The sequence below is a fragment of the Acomys russatus genome, chromosome 12 (genome assembly GCF_903995435.1).
Source record: "Acomys russatus chromosome 12, mAcoRus1.1, whole genome shotgun sequence".
NCBI classification, from domain to species: Eukaryota; Metazoa; Chordata; class Mammalia; order Rodentia; family Muridae; genus Acomys; species Acomys russatus.
The window spans coordinates 8122825-8146676 of NC_067148.1; the positions used below are offsets into that span (position 1 = coordinate 8122825).

The 23852-nt window shown below is 42.2% G+C and overlaps 1 protein-coding gene across 1 annotated transcript in view; it reads right to left on the reverse strand.

Moving 5' to 3' along the window:
• Positions 1-23852, reverse strand: part of Dnah7 (dynein axonemal heavy chain 7) — a 248100-nt gene that overhangs the window by 101941 nt on the left and 122307 nt on the right. Inside the window, exons 38-47 of the mRNA XM_051154521.1 lie at positions 23103-23300; positions 22058-22213; positions 20480-20648; positions 19398-19524; positions 17976-18195; positions 12261-13133; positions 9466-9695; positions 5210-5540; positions 4222-4568; positions 705-885 (exon numbers count right to left, since the gene is read on the reverse strand). Coding sequence (XP_051010478.1) covers positions 705-885; positions 4222-4568; positions 5210-5540; positions 9466-9695; positions 12261-13133; positions 17976-18195; positions 19398-19524; positions 20480-20648; positions 22058-22213; positions 23103-23300 — 2832 coding nt within the window. The remainder of the gene's footprint in view (positions 1-704; positions 886-4221; positions 4569-5209; positions 5541-9465; positions 9696-12260; positions 13134-17975; positions 18196-19397; positions 19525-20479; positions 20649-22057; positions 22214-23102; positions 23301-23852) is intronic.

Below are 23852 nucleotides of genomic sequence, written 5' to 3' on the forward strand. Positions count from 1 at the left end.
ATGGCACTGGGGTAGATCCCCAGACTGCACATAACATAGTGGGAGAGAACCAACTACACAAATGGTTTAACTTCCACGCATGCGCTGTGGCATGCATGCACGTGCATATACATGTGTGTACACACACAGGCACACACGGCACAGATACGTGGTTAAACAGTTATTTTTTTTCACAAGAATAAAGCCATCTTATATATGACCGGTTCTTGATAAACGTTGCCTGCTATATTTTGATATATTTTTCCATTACAGAATCAAACTTTAGCAGTTACTTTGATCAAATGGGATCACTATATAAATCATGACAATGTTTTTGGCTTTAAAAGTACTTTCAGTGATGCTTTGGAGGACTAGGTTCTTATCACAGCTCTTTCAATGCTGCTATCATCCACGTCCTCATCATGAGATAAAAAAAAAGGTGGAAATAACAAGGCTTTCTTTTTTAAGGGTGAAAAGGGAATGCTTTATGCTTTGTGGACTCAGGGCCAAAGGCTGCTTAAAGTCACAGGATCATGTTTTAAATCCCAGATCCACACTAACTTCTAGGGCCATGCAAAACCAGGCATTGGGCAGGCCTAGCCTTTGATCCATACCTCCCTAATCATGGTCAGGCAGAAGACAGGGTTGGTGAATTCTCTGCTGGTTGCAATGTCTTTCTTCCTTGCAACATGCCACATCTCACATCTGCGGCTGTCAGCACATACCTGGTTCTCCAGGTCAGCCTTCTTCTGCTTGTTCAGCTCGAGGGTGTCCTGAAGCTTGGCCAGCTTGTCCTGAACCTCGCGCAGGGCAGCCTGTTTCTTCCTAAGACCTTCCATAGCGATTCTCAGCTCCCCTTCAGCCGCAGCCAGCTTTATCTTTTTGGGAGCTACAATTTTTGCCACTCTGCAAAACGATAAAACTGGAAAGTTAAATTCCTCTGAACATATAAACTTACCTTCCAAATACTCTTTACGATGACTCAAAACACTTTTTAATGCAGAATTTACACTGATTTGTAGATCCAATAGTTCATCTAAGAACCGAATCTGATACAAAGTATAAGAAACGATCATTAAGACTTGAGGGGTAAGATAGCGGATGAGGAGTTGCTTCTGTGTGGCTTTGTGATTGGCATGGGTCAAGGCCACAGAGGAGAGAAAGAGAAGAGGCCACTGGGAACCCAGAAAGAGATGCAGGAGTTGGAGATGGATGCAAGATGGTCACTGCAAGTCAGAGGTCAGCCTGGTTGACAGCCAGTTCCAAGCCAGCCAGGGCTCTTAGTGTGACCTGTATGAAACAAATCAAAACAATCAATCAATCATTGATTGATTTTAATCCTGCAACATGGCTGCTGTGGCAAGGGGTCACATACAAAGACCTAGGTCTATGTGATCTGACTGGAATGAAGACACACCACACGCTTTTAATCCCTCTGGCTGGAATACAGACACGCCCCCCTTAGTACACACCTTTAATCCTAAACAATGAAGGTAAAGTTGGCTTGTAGAAGGAAGCATCAAAGTTGGAGTTGGTTCGTGAGTTCAGGGCAGGTCAGCAGAGGCGCTTGAAACCCAAGAATAAGGAGCCAGAAGATGAGGTCAGATTGCCAAAGTTAGTATGAGGCCAAGCAGAGCAATTCAGCCAGAAGCTGAGAGAAGCCAGTTTGAGTCAGTCAGCTTGGAGAGCTGTTTTGAGCCAGAACAGCTGAGTTGAACCAGCTAGGCAGAGTTCAGAAAGAACAAGAAAGGGTGAGCTTATTCAGCAGTAAGTCTCAGAGGCTGAAAACATTCCAGGCCTAGGTTAGACTGTACAGAGGCTAGAAGCTTCCAGGACTAGGCCTAGGTTAGCAGATGGAGTCAGTAGGCCTCAGAGATGACAATTAAATCAGAAGAATAAAACTTGCTTTTATACAATACATAACACAACTCAACAGGACCGCTAAAAACATGGAGAAATAAACACTGCAGAGAAAAGTAAGGAATGCCACAACCACGAAATAAGTCTGGCAGCCCTCGTCACAACTAATTGGCAGCTCTTGTCCCCAGAAAGCTACAGTTTCACCAGCCTTAAATTCAGTATGGGGATTTGGTGTGCTAGGGACACCTTCCACATGACAAGCCAGCACTGGGGAAGACATTCACAACATTTCCCCCTGTGTCTCAGTGTGCAATACCTACCCATCATCTTGGCAAGACGATGTCTATTGCTTTGGGATCAAGCCACTCCAGTTTATTAACAATAGTAAGGGAAAAAAAAAAAAAAAAAACCCACAAGCCACAGAGCCTGGGAATACCCTGCCACAGAGGATGGGACATAGGCCTATGTTGGATACAGATCCACATGAAGCTTAAGCAGCAAGGGTTAAGCTGGGAGTAGAGGGGTTGGCCTGAAGCATGTGTGAACTGGCACATATGTATAATCATGCACACTGAACATATGTTCAAAGGGCATCAAATAGTTCCTGCTTTTACTTACTTTGTCCACGATATGTTTTCCTTAGAACCAACGAAGTCATCTCTGGCCTTAGGGGATTTGTGAGGCACTGTGCCTAATATCTATGCGTGTAGGCAAATGCTGTACCACTGAGCTATATTCCCAGCCCCAAATTTTCCCTATGTACTTCCATTAAAGCAACATATGAAACAGATTCGGTTGAGAGATGAAGGTTTGTTCGGCTCAAGTGTGTCTTGAAGCTTAGCCAGCTTGGCCTGAACCGAAAGATGTGATCTTTCTATCACATACTGAGGGGAATGGGGATACGGGTCAGTTAGTAGAGTGCCTGCTGCAGAAGGTGAGGATGTGAGTTCAGAGGCCCCAGAGCACATGTGAAATGAGATGCACCAGCTTGCATCTGTAAAGTCAGTGCCAAGGAGACAGAGACAGGAAAATCCATAGGGCCCAGTGGCCAGCTAGTGTCAACAAATAAATGAGCTATGGGTTTCAGTGAGAGGTCCTGCCTCAAAACAAAACAAAACAAAAAACAAAAAACAAAAACAAAATAAACAAACAAAAAACTGGTAGAAAGCCACAGAGAAAAGATATCCATCATTGACCTCTGGCTTCCACATGCACACACATGCACATGTACCCACATGTACACCCATGCAAACACATACATATGCTCCAGACACACATGCACACACGCATATGAAACACACATAGGAAAGATTTGAAAGTATGTAGAAGGCACTCTTTTTCCTAATTGTCCCCCCTTCAGCGTATGTACTATAGTATGTGTGCATAGGGACATATGTGTATATGGGTACAGGCACACATGTGTGCACAGGGACATATGTGTATATGGGTACAGGCACACATGTGTGCACAGGGACATATGTGTATATGGGTACAGGCACACATGTGTGCATAGGGACATATGTGTATATGGGTACAGGCACACATGTGTGCACAGGGACATATGTGTATATGGGTACAGGCACACATGTGTGCATAGGGACATATGTGTATATGGGTACAGGCACACATGTGTGCACAGGGACATATGTGTATATGGGTACAGGCACACATGTGTGAGCTTGCATGTGGACGCCAGAGGAAAAGCTCACGTGTCATTCTTCACAGACAGAGTCTCAGGCTACCCTGGACCTTGCAGAGTAGGCTAAGACAGATGGTCAGCAAGTCCCAAGGGTCCACCTCTCACGGCATGCCTCATACTGGGATTCCAAGGCCCGCCATGCTTGGCTTTTTTACATGAGTCTATGGGTTGGACATGGGTCTTCACACATGTAAGACAAGTGCTTTGCAGACTGAGCATCTCTCCAGCCCAAATATTTGTGCTCTTTGATGCTGGGAATGAAATCTATGTCCTCGTACATGCTAGGCTGCAGCACTCAGCCACACTTCTTCCCTATTTCATATAAAATTTACATTGGTGAGATATAAAATAATCTGTTTTTATTACCATGCCCAATTTTTAAAAAAATTTTAAATGAATTAATAAACATTTAGAAATTCTCCTGTTTAATTTTCTAACATTGTAAATAAAAGCTTTAAGGAGACTACAAATTTTTTAGTCCAGAGTAGTCCTAAGTCCCCAAACTTTAAGGATCATTGTATTATATATTCTCTTTAATTGCTGTGATTTGGACTCTAGTAGGAAGGAAAACAGCAATTCAGATACACTTTCTGGAAATCTTTTCTCTTATGTCGGCTTCTAGTTGTGCACAGGAGCAGGCGAGCAAAGCCAACACATGCACTAGGTTTCACCTCAGCACTTACTTGTCGTAGGAGTCCATGGCTATGACCCACTTGCACAGACCTTCAGCAGCTGTTGAAGCATTGCGAATCTTTTCCGGAACAAAGTCTGGGTTGGGGATGTAACTCTTCCTTATGATATTCATATAAGCCGGGGGAATGTTGTCCTTGTCGTACTCGTGAAGTGACTGCAAAAACCTTATGTCCCCGAGAAGTCTCTTGGCAGGGCCCCAGAAATCCTCAATTTTCTTCCCCGAACCTGTAGGGTCGGGGATTTTGTCGGCTTTGATTCCTTTCAAGATGCAGATAGCTTCCATGACGAGCTTGACGCCAGCAGGGGGGCTCTTCATGGACTTTACCACAGTGATGTCCTTGAAAAGTGATGTTTTAATTATGAATAGAAATAGGTGTATGTTTGTGCTGTGAGTATATTAATAAGTTCGTACTTTCAAACTAAGCTTTAAGGTACCTTAAGGTACAGAAAATCCTTTTCTGTGTTGGGTAAAAAGGGTGACAATGGCAGAACCACAGCAAGACTTTTGACAAGTCAACTGGGAGGAAAATTTAAAACAACAAAAGAAAAACCATGGGGGCTTACAGTGGGGAGTGGCACGAAGCTCCGAAAAGAGCTACCATGTTGGAAAAGGAAGATAAGTCTGGGAAGGGTTGAGTGAGAGGGGTGAATATGATCAAATGTATGGAATTCCTGAAGAATCAATAAAAATAAATCCTTCAAAATAGAAATAATAACCTTTTAAATGAAGAAAAAGAGGAAGAGGAGGAAAAGAAGAAGGAAGAGGAGAAGGAGGTGGAGGTGGTGGCAACTGGCAGCTTTGTTTCTTTTTAAAAGTGCCTTTGTATTACAGTGAAATTTTCTTTTTCAGGTAAACTAGGGAATCGTCTTGCCAACTTAAAAACGCTCCTTAAATTTGGATGCTACTTTGAGAGAAACTAACCTGTGGTGCAGAGTGGCAAACCTCAGCATTGGGCACTCACTGGGCACAGCTCTCACCTGTGCGGTCAGGGTATCAAGGGCAGCCAGTGCCGACTCCAGGATGGGCAGCGCTCCCGCCAAGTCAGCATCACACTCATCTTTGATGGCTTTGGCGGCCATGGCTTGATCATTCGCTATTGTTTCATCGGCTTTCACAATCTTTTCTGTTTTGGCCACCTCCATGGACTCCCGCTCGATGATGACCATCATGTCGTCCACCTCTCTGCTGGCAACTTTTAGCTGAGGGTGCAGCGCCTCCAGCACACTCTGCATGGTGGCCACCTGAGATGCGGCTGAATCCAGCTTATCCAAGCCCACTTCGTATCTCTTTTTCATTTTCATCACTTCACTGGAAGCAAATAGATGAAATGAGGTGAGATGTGGGGCTCTGTTTACCTCATCAAGGGACATCTTAACTGCCTGGAGTTTTTAACCCTTTTGAAATTACTAAGGGTGTGCGTCTAGAAGGCAAGGTCTTAGATGCTTGTGAAAACAAAAACATCAACATGAACACAGCAATGCTGGAGTATGCACAGTACTGACCAAACTATATTTCAGTCATTTCTGTGTTTTCAGTTCCTCTGGGTATGTAGCAAAACCTCCAGGAAATAAATAAGTACAGAATTAACAAGGCAAAGAGCCTCCTGTGTCAAAAGGAAAACCCTACCTAAAACCTTAGTCACCTTGTTGCTTCCGACAACACTATAGTTCTCTTAATAATCTCTAATGTCAGAGACTTCAGTGCCCAAAATACAACAGTTTGAATAATTCCATAGATGAAAATGTACTTAAAATTTATTACATCTTCCCAGATGTTGGGAAGCTGAGGTTAGCCAGGCTGGGCTACATTAGCCTAGGGTACACAGTGAGAATTGTATTTAAAATGTGCAGGCAGACCACGGCATACACAATAAACAAACAGATAAATCATTGAAAAATGTATATAAGTTTTAAAATGCAGTACGTCGTGAAATGGCAATGTTTTTCATTAAGACAAAAGGGGCAAGTGAGATTGATATTTAAACGCAATACTTTTTGTGCAAAGTGTTTTTTTTTAAGGAATAATAACTGACTAGAAATAACTTTAATCCTTTTAAAATATACTATTTTAATATTCTTTTAAATATTTACCTGTGATTATACATGTTCTCTACTGAGAAAATCTCCTTATCTGGAATAAGAAGCCAGCTTGAGGTATACAAAGTAACGCCCCCACCCCGCCCCCGCCAAAACACACACACATACACACATACACACATACACACACACACACACAACAAATACAAAAAAACCAAAAAGAGCCACTGACTGAAAGGGCTTCCAGTGAGAAGGAAAACAAAATCAGAAATGCCTGCTTTTATCATATGTACAATTCCCTCTGAGAAAGCAAAATATTTGACAGAAATGAGAACAGAGGCCTCAGATCTCTCTCCAGTCCTGTACTGTGTGTGAGTTCACTCTTCGTCCAAGCCTGGAGCCCTGGGAAGGTTTTGCTCCTGTCAGTGGGAGACAGTAGCAGTACTCATGCCGGATGACACTTTGCTAACTTCAGCCCTGGACTTTTTGGCGGGTGACCTAATGACTGTTTTTGGCTTATAATAAGTTACTGAGAGATGCAGGGTTTAATCTCCTGAGGAAGCAGGGACACCAGGTAAGAATTCTAGCTGAAATTAAAAGAGAACTTTAAAAAAAAATTAATTTGCAAGAACATTTAAAGTGCAGCTCTCACCCGTCATCAATGAAGTTTCACCACAGCAGACGGAGACCCCTGCAGAGAGCCACAGCTGCGCATGCTCAGTGGGTTGTAGACAGCCTAGCCCCACAGGACAGATACCTCTGCAGAGAGTTCTGCAGCATCGTTGGCTCCCATCGTTGGCTCAGGGGACGTCAGAAAAAAGGGGGCAGAAAGACTACAAGAGCCAGAACACCAGAAAGTCTGCTGTGTGACTGCCTCTCTCAGAATGGGCTACCTAAGCCAAAACCTGAACAATGGCAGTATCAATAGACATGCTAACACCGAAGAAGAAGATCTCGCAGGGCCCCACCCAAGACAAAGAACTACATCCAACCAGTGACTAAGGTGAGAGGATTAATCTCTCCCAGGGATGAGCTCCCTGACTGGCTATCTACTACCAGCCCTGATGTGTGTCTGTGTGTGTATTTGTAACAATAAAAAAGAGGCTACCAATTTGAGAAGGGGGCACATGGGAGTGGTTAGAAGAATGGAAGAATGGGAAGGGAGAAATTATATAATAATATTTAAATTAAAATGTAAACATAAATATTAGAAATTAATTTTCAAGACATTATAAAGGGAAAAAAGTGTAAGATAAAAATTTGAAAGGGCAATAAGAGTATTTGGAATACTCAGAAAGCCACGACTTTTCAACTTCCTCATAAGTTCATGTCTTATTAGTTTAACCTTGCTTTCAGCTAGGGTAATCCTAAGAGCTTTGAGTGTACAAGTAAGAGTTTTGTTTATAAATAATATGCAAAATCCAATCTCTGAGAGCTTATGGTCCTCCTGCATAGGTAAATAAAAAAGAATAAGCAAGATCCCATTAGGTAAAGAATCTTGAGAGACAAATAAGAGAAATTCTGTCAAGTCATGTAGCAACCTTGGGTGGGAAGTAGAGATTTCATTAGACAATTGAAAAAACTGCTAATGTTAACACTCACTAGGGTGTGGATAGAGGGACCAGGACAGACCAGCCTGGGAGAGTGGAGCAACAGCCACTCTAAGTGGGGGAGAAGGAACATCCTGTAGGTTGTGTCTGGGTACCATGTTGGTCAATATGAGAAACAACACTCCAAAATGCTTGTGCATTTGAGCTGGCCAATGGGAGATTTTGAATTCAATTATGGAAATACATACTAATATTTCATGCTAAAGAATCTGTTTTCAGTATTTTTTAACATTTAGAAGAATTTATTCTGCTAGGTTAATAGTCCTGAAATCCTGTAATTGTCCTGTAAATATAATGTAATTGAGCCATAGGTTATGGTCTCTGTTTTAGGTTTAAAAAAAAAGCTTTAGAATTTTATAATGTATAATTTATGGCTTACGGTACAGATAAGTTTGGTTCACTAGATTCGTAAATTATTTAAGTAGCTGAACTTGATTTCTTAAACCCAAGATAAAAATACATCAAGGCTAAAAATGCAGTCGCCCATCCTCAGAGCTGCTGCAGGGAACATTACTACACCTCTCAATAAAGTCTTGCTTGTTTTCCCTTCCTAAAGATTATAAGTACAACATAAAATTCACTTCAGGGAATGTTTGGGACTCAGGTCTAATTGAAGTCTTCTTTAAAGGACATCACTAAATTCTTCTAAATTCCCAACTTTCAAGTTTAATGTCAGTAAGTTTTGAATTTTAGAATGCGCATTCCAAGTATCAATTTTTTCAAAGCAAAGAAAGTCTAGGGTCAACTTTTCTGAAAACTCTGATGACATATGTTGTAGCATAGATCACTAACATTTCCTAAACTTTTTGTTTTTTTGTTTCGGTTTATTGAGACAGAGTTTCTCTGTGCAGCCTTGGCTATCCTGGAACTCCCTTTGTAGACCAGGCTGGCCTCGAACTCACAGAGATTTGCCTGCCTCTGTCTCCGGAGTGCTGGGATTACAGGTGTGTGCCACTGGTTAGTAAAGAAGAAAAGCCAGCTATATGATCTAAGTGGTGTCTCCGTTATTGCAGCTGTGTAGACCCGGAAGAGAAGGCTTATTTATCACCTTATTCCTAATAAAAGAAGAAAAATCATTCTAACAGTCCTTACTCAATATAACTGTGAAGAAATCCTAGGGATTTACCCCGCCCTTAAAGGTACACCTTTATTCTTCTATGTGTGTGGGATGCGTATTCTTGAGGGTGCACGTGTGTGTTCATGTTTCACAGCCAGTGGTCAGATTGGAGTGTCATTCTTCAAGCCCTGCCTACCTTGCCTGTCTCCATCTTCCAGGGCCAGGATTATAAAGGCATGCCGCCACACCCAGCTTCTGCTCCCCTCTCGGGTTCTGGGGACTATTATTCAAATCCTCAAAGGGCCATCTCCCCAGCCCCACCTCCATTCTTGCGGTAACTGTGGTGATGAGTTTATGGTGTGCTAGGCAACCTGTGCATGAGACCTGCTTCCCGCCTCTGTAAGGGCTGACCCTCACACGGAACGGTGTATTCACAGGCAAAGCATTCAATTGCATCATCGCTCTGTCACTGTTGTACAGACACTCTTACACTTGCACAGCTCACTTAGAATGGAGTGTCTCATCCTTACTTTCTTTTCTTTTCTAACAGCAGTTTGAAGGTGGAGATCAATTCCAGGTAAGACGTGGGGGTCACATAATTATATCGTTGAAGCTCGTTGTGGAAGGATGTTGATAGGTTGATAGTGGAAGTATGGAAGCTTTTGCACATGTCAATGCAGCCCTCTCGGATCTCCTCGGACATCTCGATGTCTTCCAGGAACCGTGAAGCGACGGCTTCCAGTGCGTCTTCCGGCCATGACTAAATTTAAAATGAGCAATTTAGCAATTTGTCAAGGTCAGTGATAATGATCCCATAACTGCTGCTGCCCCTTATGATTTGTGGGCTAGGGTTAGAGGGGGAATAGTCCGAGGCATGAGGGCGGGGGAATGACATATTCATGCAAAGGTCTTTTCCTGCCTTTGCCTGCTTAAGGCAGAATGGCAGTGGCCAGTACAAGGAGAAACTCTCTCCAGATTGCTCTGGGATTAGAGTTGTTACCAAGTGTTGACTGGACAAAGAAAGGGAAGGACCTCAATTCAGTGTGTGCTTCTCTGCACATGTTGTGTCTTATTTCATTTAATCCTCTTCACAATTATTATACTTTCCCCCTAAACAACAGAGTCACACAAAGTGATGACCTTCTTGGTATCTCCTGGATAGCTCATAGGCACCTCTGTAAGAATTTTAATTCAAAACATGGCTGCTGTGGCAAGAGATCACACCCAAAGACCTTCTAGGTCTGTATGGCCCAACTGGAATACGGCATGCCTTTAACCCTAGGAGACAGAAACAAGCAGATCTCTAAGTTCAAAGCCAGCCAATTTCAGGTAAAGAGAAGCTTAGGTCCAAGTCTGGTGGTGCAGGCCTTTAATCCCAGCACCCAGGAGACAAAGGCATGGAGATCTCTGAGTTCTAGTCAGTGTTGTTCAGGTAGTTCAGTTGAGTCAGGGAGTCGAGAGGCAGTGAGTTCATGGCAGTTCAGCTTGTGGAATTCAGAGGCAGTTTTGCCAGGAGAGTTTCACAGGGACAGGATGAAGAGGGAACAAGCTAGACACAGGTGAAGACAGCACCAGTCAGAGAAAGAGAAGCCAAAGATTAGAACAGATTGCCAAAGTTAGTATGAGGCCAAGCAGAGCAATTCAGTCAGAGGCCGAGAGAAGAATCAGACTGAATCAGTCAGCTTGAAGAGGAGTTTTGAGTCAAAACAGCTGAGTTGAGCCAGGCAGCAAGAGCTCAGAAAAAAACAAGAAAGGGTGAGCTGATTCAGCAGTAAGTCTCAGAGGCTGAAAACATCTAGGCATAGGTAAGATTGTATAGAGGCTAGAAGCTTCCAGGACTAGGACTAGGTGAGCAGATGGAGGCAGCCGACCTCTGAGATGACAATTACATCAGGTGCATAAAAGTTACTTTTACACACCTCAAAGCCAAGAAGCCTGCCCCATGATTCCTCCCTCCCACCAGAGCTGTAGTCTTCCTCAACTCAGTCATCTTCACCATCAGTCACCAATGTGCCCAACTCAAAACACAGGAATCATCCTTCCGTTACTCCTCTTCCTCAGCTCTCTATGTGTTCTCTGAGAAAAGTCTATGGGTGTCACCCCTAAAATAACTTCCAAACTCTACCTTCTTTCCACAATACTAACATCCTAATTGGCCAGTATGTTTGGGTGTTACCCTCACTGCCTTGATTCTTCATAAAGACACAAAAATATCATTTCAAAATGTAAACCACACTTACAGCACACTTCCCAGTACACACTTCCCATACACACTTCCCAGTACACACTTCCCAGTACACACTTCCCAGTACACACTTCCCAGTGTGCCTGTGATAAGATCCCAATCAACTTCCAAATCCTTTTCTGATTTGGCTCACCCTACCTTTCTGACCTCAACTACACAACTTCCCCCTGAGTTCCTCTCCTCCAGTTATCCTAGTTGCTCTGCTGGTCCCAGCCCTTCCATCCAGTTTCATTTTTTGCTAGTTCACATTTCTTCCAAGGTCTTGGTCCTGGTCAGTTCCCGCCCCCCCCCCAGCCCACCCCCCCTTCTCAAAGATTGTCTACAGAAAGCCTTTGCTCCATCTATGTACCTCTGCATCTCCAGTTGTTACAGTATTGCTTGGTACAAAGCAAGAAAGAAGCGAAGAAAGGATGCTCACCTGGAATAAATTATGAGGCAACGAGGTAGCGAGCCTATGTAAATTTCCAGCATCATAAATGGTTATATTAAATCTACATACAGGATTTCAGCTACAGCCACACATGTAATGTGCTATACCTGCAGTCTTTGCTCTGTGGCGCAATGGGAAGCCAGGGGCGTCTGAGTTTTCCTGCCCTTGGCTGTTTCTCTCCTCTGTCTTTGTCATAGCTTTTCTGCACTTTCTGAGACAGAACTTGACTATAACCTCCCCCCGCCCACCCCCATGGTGTTTTTCCTTTTGAGTTTTGTTGGGTTCAGTAAACAGAGCAGAGGGCAGAATAAGGCAGGAAGTATGTCTGTCTCAGTTCTCTATGCCTTTTCCCATGCCCTCCTGGCCACTCTCTCCCAAACTCCTCCCCACGAGGACATTAAGTAGGCTGTTATCTATCAGGATCTCGACATAAAGATAGATAAATGCAAAAAATCCTGTGCTGTAATGCACTGAGATTAATGAATGATGCCCTGTAATGATTTATGTTGTTATAACTGCATATGATTCGTTAATATAAAAATTAAAATTTTTGCTAGTCTAAATTTTGGAGTGGAGACTATAAAATATTTCACGGTGATGATAAAGATTCAACATTTCTTGGGTTTTACCTACATTTTACATGGAAATACCTGAAACCAGTCGATGGTACAGCAGTTAACAAGCGCAGGGAATTTCCTAAGGCGAATCCGAAATGCATCTCCGATGGGGCTCATGGCCAGGACCACGTGCAGCTGGTTGCGGCAGCGGTCAATAAACATGTTGAAAAGAGCTATGGGGCTCCCGTCGGTTTGTTTGGTTTTATCCCGCTGGCGATCCAACTGGCGCATTTTTTCGCATATCTCTTGCTTCTCGTCTAAAGCAAAGAGATTGGGAACCTCCCCGGCATTGAGTAGATTGTTGACGTCTTCTAGAAAAGACTCTCTTTTAATTTGTGTGTCTGTGAACAGGAAAACCCCCTGCATGTCACCTTCCGCGCATTTCCTTAAGATCACTTTTAAATCTTCGTGCCACTCGTTGCTACCATAGCCCTTGGAGATTTCCACCTGGAAAACGGAGTAATCAGCCATGTGTGCAGCCAGTCTGGTGACAGACTGCCTTCCGCTCCCGCCCACGCCCACCAGGAGGGCGTGGCTTCGTGGCTGCTTCAAGATGCGAGAAATTCTGCTTATGTGTTCTATGGCAAATCGGAATAGGACCAGGTTCATGGGTTTTTTGCTCATGTTGTTATATTCGTCTAGGTGGCCTTCTACGATCACCCGAAGGTGATCTACATTTCCAATTTCCCTGTAGCCGAAATCTTCCCTCTTAGGATCATGGAAATCACAAAACATTAAACTTCTTAAATCATCTTCTTCCACGGTGCCGTCCTCATCAAAATCCAGCCTACGAAACAGCTCATAAAAATCCTCCTGCATGTAATTTTTCAGAATTTCTTGTATGTAGTTAATAAGCCAGCTTCTGTCAGCATTATCCAGAAGGCGATCGTAATATACTCTGAGGACCTACATGATTTAAAAGTGACGTTAAGAGTAATTTTTTAAGTTTGCTTATTTATTTTGTGTAAATTAAAAAAACATAAAAAAATAGGCAGTACAAAATACTGTCATAAAATATCCATGTTTTATCAAAAGCATATGCGAATACTTAAGATTATCTCATAATAAAATTTAAATACTAACTTAACTATGTCCATTTGATACAATAGTTACCTCCAATGATCAATAAGTGAAAAGTAACTTGTAGCCAGCTATGGTGCCTCTGAACCATAACAGTGACCGGCACAGCAGGATAACCCTAAGGGTTCATGCAGTAGTGGTACAAATACCTTGGTGATAACCAACAGCTCTCTAGCTAGACTTAAGTTCTACTCAACAAGAGGGAAATTTTGCCTGGCACTTGAAGCCCAGTTGAGCGAATACTTCTATAAACACTCCTACAGCTAAGGCTCAGGGAACATTGGGGAAGAAGGGTAGAAAGACTGTAAAGAGCCAGGGGGACCAGGGAGTTTGCAGCGATTGTGTCTCTAAGTAACATCAGAAAGTAGACCTAATAAATCTCATAACCGGCCAAATGTGAGCTGAGCAGGGATCACACTAACAGACTTACCAAACTGGACCAAGGAAAGCCCAAAAGGTTGCAACCGCACACAAAGAACTGTAGGAAAGCTAGGACTGTGAGGGGTGGTCTTCCCCAGGGAAGATATAACACAAGCTGGTTCAGTGCCAAGTAGTCATCCCTGAAAACATCTGTATATGTAACATTATAAGGACTGAACAGGTTATATGTAGGAGGGTGCGTGTGTGTGCGTGTGTGTGTGTGTGTGTGTGTGTGTGTGTATACATATACATATATGCATGCAGTAGCTAGTTTTTTTAAAAGGCCGTGAATCTGAAGGAGAGAAGGAAGGGATGGTTTGGAGGAAAGTAAGGGATGGGAGAAATGTCATAAGTAAATTATAACCTCAAAATAAATACATACATTTTAAAAGCAACTTGCAGAGACTGGAATTGAGGCGGTGAGCACGTGAGTGACCACCTCAGCTGATCATTCAGGCCCAGGTCACAGGACATGGTGATGACTGGAAGCCACGGGCTGAGGCCACACTAAATAAGCAGCTTTTCCGCCTTCAACAGTTATCACACTGTGCAGATATCCCTTCCCGAGGCTACAGCTTGTTTTGGACGGGATGACCCAGCGCCGCACTTGGACACGGGGTCCTAACCTGACAGGACAGAAAGTGTGTCTACAGGAAGAGGATGCTTTTGCCGGCGTGCTCTCTGGCTTGCCCACCACGCCCCTTTCTCCCCACCTCACTCCGAGGGCATGCGTTCGAAACTTCGCGTGCCGCGTGTTCGGTTTTATTATGGCAAGCTCAGTCATAAACGTTTCTGGTGTATTATGGACATTACACCCTTATCTAATGTGTGACTTACAAACACTGTCTCCATCCTACAGGTGTAGGGTCTCTTCGCCTTCTTGGTTGTTTCCTTTGCAGCATGAAAAAAAAATTTTGATTTTGGTGAAATTCATTCCTGTCTTTCTCCCCTTGGGGTGTTGCCGTTTTGCTTGTTTTTTGTTGTTGGTTTTTTTGTTTTGTTTTGTTTTGTTGTAGTATACCTATATTTAACAAGTAAACTAGGTGACATGCTTGCTACAGTTTGGATGCTGTGGAGAAGCCGCAGGAAATAAGAGGAAGCCGGTTTTCTTCAAAGGCATTTTACGAAATGATAGCAAGTCCTTTCCAGATGTTGCTGGAAAGGAAAAGGCACCCACTGTAGTCTTCAGCTTATATTAAGCCCCGAAGGAAGCTTTCTCAAGAGAACAGGAATGCAGCACAAATTGAGTTCAGTGCTTCACATTTTTTGAAATACTGAAGACAATGTGTCAAATATTGTTCTTGGCACAGAAGATAAATCAGAGAAAGAAAGAAAAAAGTAATCTTCCTCATGGGGTTGGTGTGCTGAGGGAGATGGACAATAGCTGTGACACACACACTTCCCAGCATGCTAGGAGTTGGCAGATGTTATGGAAAGCCGAGAAGAGGAGAAGACGGGGAAATCTGAACCGTTGGGTGGAAGTTGGGTGTTGGGCATGATCTGCGGAGGCCTCACTGAGACTAGATCTGACCAAAGGCAGAGGGTGGCTAGGTCCAGAGGCTCAACAGAAAAACCCTCCAGACACCCTGAGGGAAAGGGGTGTAGGTACCCAAACCAGCTCTTGTGAAACAGTGGATTTAAATTCTGAATTTATACATGTTAATGTGTGTGTATATGAAAATATAGAATAGCCATTAAAATTACAAGTTACTTTGTTATGAACCTTATTAAATATGAAAAGAACTATTAGCCACTGTTAAATCCCAATAACTTGATAGAATTTGAAAAAGGCTAAAAGGCAATGCATGTGTTATGAAGAATAACTCAAAGTAATGCTTAATGAATCTGTGGGGCTGGTGTGGCTTGCACAATGACGGGACATCTAAGTAAGGGTCACAAGCCTTGCATACAATGGGAAGAAAACCTTGAAGCCAGAATGATCAAAGGCAATGCTCCTGAGATGGAAAATTCTAGATGTCTCCTAGAGTAAAATTGGCTCATGATGAAATACTTGCTGCCTTGTTCTAAATCTTTATGCAACTGCAGAATTTATATGTTGAACTCCACCCTCCCAGGTGAGGGTGTTAATAGGTAGGTGAGGCTTTGGGGAAGGAATCAGGCTATGTGTCAGAGTGCTCATTAGGAGATCAGTGTTTTATAAAGAAACTGGAGAGACCCTGACCATGTGAGCACAGTGAGGAGGAAGCACTGTCTACAACAAGGAAACAGGTTCTCCACGGACCCCACACTGCCACTCCACAGATTTGGACGGTCTTGGCCTCTAGAACAGTTTGAAATAAAATGCCTATTATTGATAAGCCGCTCAGTCAGCAGGCTCTTGATTAAAGTAACCCCATCCCCAGGAAGTTATTAAGTATAATCCTCGTAATAATATAATGGCAAAACCGGCAGCAGTGGGTTTGGAAAGGGAGCTGACACAGAGTTCCCTTTAGAGGATGTGGTTTGTAGGAGGAGCAGCCTCAAGGCCACCTCAGGCCTCACAACGGGAGGAACAGCATTAGACAGAAGCAGTGCAGTAGACAGAAAGCTAAACAGGAGGAGGAGGCCTCATAGAGAAGGAGGGACTTCCCTTTCAAACCTTGAGCGAAGCTTCATGAAGAGTGAGAAGAAGAAGAAGAAGAAGAAGAAGAAGAAGAAGAAGAAGAAGAAGAAGAAGAAGAAGAAGAAGAAGAAGAAGAAGAAGAAGAAGAGAGAGAGAGAGAGAGAGAGAGAAGAGAGCAGAGACCAGTAGGGGGAGTGGAGAGGCGCCTCCTCAGAGAGAAGCCTTCAGAACATGTCCCTGATGCAACATCAGACCAAGGGACTGGAGGGAACTTGCACGTCACATGATTTGGTACAACACAATGTTTGTGACAAAGAGCATAGAAAGGCCAGATGCCATACAGTGAGAGCTTTCAAGTCAGTGCAAACTGCTTCTTAGCTCTCTGGCCTAGAGACAGAGACATGGCCTGGCACCTTCAGGGTGTGGGATCTGATCTTTTAGAAATGGTCACTGTCTTTTAGGGACAGGCCATGTTCTAGCAGGAGACACATTCTCCCAATGACCGCCCTTTCTCTAGCTTCTAGCATATTTATCTGGCATTTGCTCAGTAAACAAGGAGCCCTCATCCCCATCCCCAGATGTGGCACACACTCAGCCAGTTAGGAGAACCAAGAATGGGGAGGTTACACTTTCCAAACAATTTTAGCCTTGCCATGGCCATAACTTCCAAGTCCAGCGGATGGCTACTCGGATTCAGATTTGCATTTGTTAAGATTATAGGAATTCAAATATTGTACCTAAAGTGCCTTGAGAAAGTGGTGTGTTAGGATCTTTTAATTTGGGGGGTTTTGTTTGTTTGTTTCGAGACAAGGTTTCTCTGTGTAGCCTTGGCAGTCCTGGCCTTGCTTTGTAGAGCAGGTTGGCCTCGAACTCACAGAGATCCGCCTGCCTCTGCCTCCCTAGTGCTGGGATTATAAGCATGTCCTACCACGCCAAGCTAGGATCTTTTAATGCTACTAATTGTACCACGTGGATTTAGTATAGCAGCATATTCTGGTTGCAAGGTTAGTAAACGTTAAAACAACCACATTATTCATATATAAAAAGTGGGATAGGGTTAGGTGTTTCCACCTTTTTATGGTTTCTGTGGCCTATTAAAATATCAAACTACAAAAAAAAAAAAAAATATCAAACTACTATTCTAGATGTGTCACTTTTGGTGTTTTCTCCCTTCCCGCCTTCTTCCAAGTCTTTAGAAAAAAAAATGCTCATTGACTGAAAGAAGAAAGAGACATCCTTGCCTTATTCCGAGGGAAACTCAGAAATATTTCCTGGGCTCTCAAACTCAGAATCCTAACACTGCTTAGCTTCATAGTTTTGTTCTTTCTGGGGCATCTACTAATAGATAATGTGAACGGATACATCACTGCTTATAAAGCCTCCTGCTTAAAGTGTCCTTTCCCAGACAGGAAGTAGGGAGGACAAAGATGCTTAAAGGAACTTGGCTGAAATTCATTCCTACTTCAAAGTATTCTGTGTGCCAAAAATGATTACACATCAAATACTTTAGAATTTCAGGTATTAGATGCTTTAAAATTTTACTTTGACCACAGCCTAAATAATGCCACATACCCAATGAACTTCAACAGTGCCCATCACTAAGTATTCCCATTTGCCCTGTCGCTGACACAGTGGTGGTGGCTCCTGCTCTTTTGTAATCACATTTGAATGGTATGGAACGTTACCTCGTGAACCCACAGGCGTTTGATGGACTCTTTGTCTTCTGCTGTTTCTGGCCGTGACAAACAAACACCTTGAATGACTCGGGAGAAATCTCGAAGGTTGAACAAGTAGTGAGACTTAGCCGGAGTAGGCAAGAGGTTCTTCATGGCATCTTTGTACAGAGTCATTGTGCCATTCACAATTTGTGTGGTCAAATCTAAGAAATCATCTGGAAATTTATAGCTTAGGGAAAAAATTGTAAGAAGAAAGTTAGCAAACATAACAACACTGCATGTAACTAATGTGATATTTTCAACTGTGATTCAGTCACTTTGGCTTATAAAATTCCCATTTATAATTATAATGCTAGGCTTTTTACATATTTTCAAGATGCTTTCCATTTGGTATCGTATGATGTGTCCAAAGAAACTCTGGGAACTCAGCATGACCAGTGGGCTCAGTGAATTTCAACTGTGTACAAAACAAGAGCATAAGAACCAGCCAAAACCCATCACGTGCAACATCACATGTTTCCCAACTCTTTGCCTCATTGGTCTCTTCAATTTCATATCAATAGGACTTATAAAGAAATAAGTGAATTCAGAGGGGAAAAATAATAAAAATTACAAAGAATAATAAAAGAGGCAAAATATATGACTAGGGTACACTGACATCCAGAAAGGAGAGTTTACATGTAGAAATATTGGCTACATTCAACTCCTGGCTTAGCAAGAAGCCACATGTCTGTTTGGGTTTGGCAAGAAATGACAATTTCCCAAGAATAGGCATCAGGGATCCAAAATGGCTGATAGACAGGTAAGAATGGCTCCGTGGTGCCTGCTCATCTTCTGGGTTGGGTTAAAACTGGAGAGATGTCTCAGTGGTTAAGAGCACTGCCTGCTCTTCCAAAGGACCCGGGTTTAATACCCTGCACCCACATGGCAGCTCACAACTGTCTGTAACTCCAAGATCTAACACCCTCACACCAGTGCACATAAATTAAAATTAAATTAAAAAAAAAATATATATATATAAAACTGAATCCCCAGAGGTGGGGAACATTTTCACAGGGAATAGCTCAAGTCTGTATTCTAGAATTTGTGTACTGAAACGCCCTTGTAAAACCCATGGTTTCCACCAGAGGATATCAAAGTCACAACATAAAGTGGACCTTTCTTTCCAGCCTTAATTGTCCTCGGTTATGAAAATTCAAGATAACCACCCACACATAGACATACCACAGAGCAGAACGCAGTGGCCCCTTTGTGCTACGCTCTCACACTGGGACAGGAGAAGAACGGTGCAGAGTGACATCACCTGTTACCTTCCTCCCCTGCCTAGGGATGCTTTCGTAGGAACATGCAATAAATATCATTTGAAATGTTTCTAAAAGACTTTATACTTCTGAATGAAAAAGAAAAGCCAAGCAATGTTAAACTACACACCAGGTCCTTAAGTGCCAGGTCAGGATTCTGGAGAAGATTGTGAACATAGATTTGTCACTAAACTCATTGATGGTTACGATGTTGAAATGTCTCATGTAGCGGGGAGTTATTGGATTTCGGCCACCACCTAAAGATTAGAAAGGATAAGTCTTAATAATATGGCTAGGCTAATACCAAAGTATTTTTTCCTCACTATTTGACAGCTTAAAATAACTTGGAAGATGATAAATTCATGGCACATACACAAAAAATTAAAAGTAAATAACTGTTTGGGGAGACACTAATATCAAAACTATTTCCACTCAAACTTGAGATGATGTTTTTCTCATTGAATTGCTTGAGTGCATTCAATTTGGTTATTCTATGCTAATTCCTCCCCCACAGCTTGATCAGTTTCCTGTGAGACTACATTATAAGTGCATGCAGCCATTTCACTGGCTACTATGAGATCTGGGGAATGTCTTACTTCCGTAGACTAATGATCACACTCTCAAACACAAGGCATTTAACATGCCACTCCACAGAACTGTGTTATATTTAAAGTATATAGGGCCGGGATCAAAGCTCAGGAGGACTCAGGCTTAGCACATTGCAGGATCTGAGGCTAGCCCTCAGCCTGACAAACAAAACACACAGACAACAGTTGCTTTTAGAGGGAATTTTCTCATATACTCTTGGTAAAGGAGTAATTTTTAAAGGGCGTAATATTGGCATAAATTGTGCATAAATATAGTCTCTGAAGCAGTATGTTCAGAGAAGAAATTTTTTTTTCCCTCAGTAGAATGGAGGCAGAAAGAAAACAGTGAAAGGTCTCCTGTTAGCAGAATCAAACCATTTTAGGCATATCATATTAGCTCATGTTTACAGATTTCTCTTTGAAAATGTAAAGGGAACTGATTCCTGTGGGTCCTTGGTATTTTAGTTCCTCTTAGCAAACTTTAAATCCAGATGGACACTAGTGAGAAGGGGTGTACACAGGTGCGGAAGAATGATCTTGGAGGCACTCTCTATTCTGTGGTCATCTCTTTAGATGCAACCGGAAGGGTTGTCTCTCTTAGCACTCACAAGCTCAGACTGCGTACCTGGGGGGCCCATTGCACACATAATCTGGATGTCCACTAGTTTAATCACAGAGCAATCTTTGAGGTCATACCAATTCCAGTGATCTAACCACTGTCTAAGTAACTCAATGGGAGGCTGAGCCCCATAGACCTCCCGAGCAGGCATATTGACGTCATCTACAAAGACAACCTAAGAAAGAAAAGAGAAGAAAGATGAGAAAATATTAGCACTGAAGCCCTCTGTGGTGGCACACGCCTATAACCCCAGCACTTGGGAGGCAGAGGCAGCAGATCTCTGAGTCTGAGCCCAGCACAGTCTATATAGTGAACTCTAGGCTCTCAGGGCTACATAGTGAGGTACTGTCCCCAAAAAAAAAAAAAAAAAAAAAAAAAAGAATCAAACAGGAAAGAAAATATTATCACTTGACACAGAGCCCTACTATATAAATAATGTCGACAAGTTATTAGTCTGTATTCTTATAGCTATTGGGGTGTGTATCTGAGAGTTGATTGTTTCTTTTTCAAACAAGAATACTCTTTTTAGGTTCCTATAGAAATAAAGAAACTTCCTCGTTACTGAAGGCTTGCAAGTCCTCTTACACCATTTTTCGTTCAATATATTTTTCCCTTATGAAACATTCTGAATTATTAACTAACAAAGAAGGTTTATTAGGTGAACACAACCTTTGAGGGGTAAAAGTTGAGAAGGAAGTTCTTTATAGAGATGCACAAATATGTCATTTGGTAGAGAGAATTCTTTTTTTTTTTTAAAGCAAGCATCAAATATACTAAGAATGTTAGTACAAGAATTAAAATCTAATTTTCATATCAGTATTTTGTTTTCAAAAGGCAACAGCTTAAAAATATCAAACGGCAACTACTTAAACATAACATCAAGATGTTCAGTGTCATACAAATATCACCAGTTATTTTGTTTTGTTTTGTTTTCTTTTCTTTTTTTAAAGCAAAGTCTTACTTAAACCAGGCTGACCTTGAACTCAATAGGTATCCAAGAATGACCTTGGATTTCTGGCAGCCTTGCCTCCACCTCCTGACAGATTTTGCCACCACACAGTTCGCTGGGGATCAAACCCCGGGCTTCATGTACACTAGCTAAGTCCTCTACTTCTTATGCTATATTCCCAGGCTGGGAAAATCTAAAATTAAGAAAAAAAATTCATTGAAAAGAAAAGGGCTAGTGAGATAAAGGGATATCTCAGAGGGCTAGGGTACCCACTGTCAACCCTAAAGACCAGAGTTTGATTCCACAATGCATGGTTGAAGGAGAGAACTGTTGGCAAAAGCTGTCTTCTTGCCCCAACATATACACACTGTCTCTCTCTCTCTCTCTCTCTCTCTCTCTCTCTCTCTCTCTCTCTCTCTCTCTCTCTCTCTCTCTCTCTCTCTCACACACACACACACACACACACACACACACATAATAGATTATTTAAAAGAAATAAACCAAAGATGCCAATCTTTAGTATATGAGGTTTCCTTGTTCTGACTGAAGCCGTGGACCTAAAGGTGCCCAGTATTATACTAGAGATAGAATAAGATGGCAGGGGTTGGGGAGGGTGGCTGTCCCGAAGCCATTACCATTCTCTTGCCTAGAGGAGGGCCAAACACTCCTTTTCTTCTTTTGTCCAGTTTCGACATGATGATGTTCTGAGTCTGGGCGGCTGTGGTTTGCGCCGAGAAGTTAACTATCAGAGGCTTGTAGATATCCTTATTGAGTTGGTTTAAGAGAAAATTCTGCATAGCAGGAAATAATAGAAGAGTGAGCCACAGCTGGAAGATGTGTTGTCATTTCAGAATAAACTCGAAGAAGGATTACTGTTTACAAACTTGAGTTTAGCCTGACGTATCAGACCTATTCAAGAGAAGCAATGAATGTGGAGCAACAGTTACCATGCCAACAGGGCGTGTCTACCTGCCCGGGGCCTTGCGTGGTGTGTGTTCTCTAACTTTCACGACCACGTTGATAGTTCACATTACTTAGCATGAAGCAGAAAGGACTGGCGGTTAGCGAGGCCACCTCCAGCCTTAGAGAAAGACAGAAAGTCCACCCTCTTACTACACAGGAACCGTCACATGTGAAGTAATTCAGAAAAGGAAACAAACATCAATCTAGTGACTAACGCGGTGCTCATGAGATAATGCTCATGCTAAGTAAATGTTATTAAAATATCAAACTGAATAGGACAGTGATTTATTAACAAAACATTATCATCTGATGAAGGAAGCCCATCAGAGACAAAACAGCTAAGATTTTTCTTAAAAAAGAAAAAAAAAAAAAGGCACATTTGCCAGGTGGTGGTGCACACCTTTAATGCCAGCACTTGGGAAGCAGAGGCAAGTGGTTCTCTGTGAGTTTGAGGCCAGCCTGGTCTACAGATCAAGTTCCAGAACAGTCAGAGTGGTTACACAGAGAAACCCAGTTTCAAAAAAAAAAAAAAGGCATATTTTTAATGAGTTTCCTAAAATAAAAGATAATTACTCCCCCCAAATACTTCCAAATTCCCTGTAATTTAACACCAAAAGAGTTGGGTATGTTTTTTAAATTAAACCAGCCTTACACACCATCATCCTTAGAATACCACCCATGCTTTAGTCAATACATTTACGTGTCCACAGTACTCACAATGATGTAAACACTCTTTCCAGTTCCCGTTGGTCCTACGAATATTGATGGCTTCTGATGAGTGGTCAGTAAGGTCATCAGTGCAGAGTAGCGGATCGTGTCTAGAGTTGGCACAATGATCTCATTAAACTGCACATCTTTGGGAATTGGGGGAGCATCAGCTAACTTCTTTATCCACTGTTCCCATCTTCCTAAGCCCTGTGTGCAGGGAACAGCCAAATGGTTAGGTTATGAAATACTTTCGAAGGCTCTGTGCTTCTGTGCAGTTGTAGGAGAGATCAAGACACTTGTTTTATTCCTTAGAACAATTATCCTCTGGGGCAGAAAGTTAAATATTATATAAAAATTGAAGAGAAACTAAGCTGTCACATGGAGGAAACTGCAATGGCAATGCTTGGACATCTCAGATATTCTGAAACGACAGCTGTGACAACCCAGTGATCAATATTGGATTCTCTAATCACAATGACACAATCTGATGACTCAATGGCAAAGAGCAAAGAATTTTATTTAATATGTTAGCAAAAACAGACTATGATTTCCCTAGAAGTTAACTGTACACCACTTGAATTTAATGCTTATTTCAGGCAACATTTATTTTATGAAACTTTATTAATATAATTTTAAATCAATAACACATGCAACTAAATAGTATTAACTACATTCACACTGAATTGTAATATAGTAAGATTTCCCAATTTGTGATTATCATGAAATAATATTATGCTACCTATTTGCACTCAATTAGTT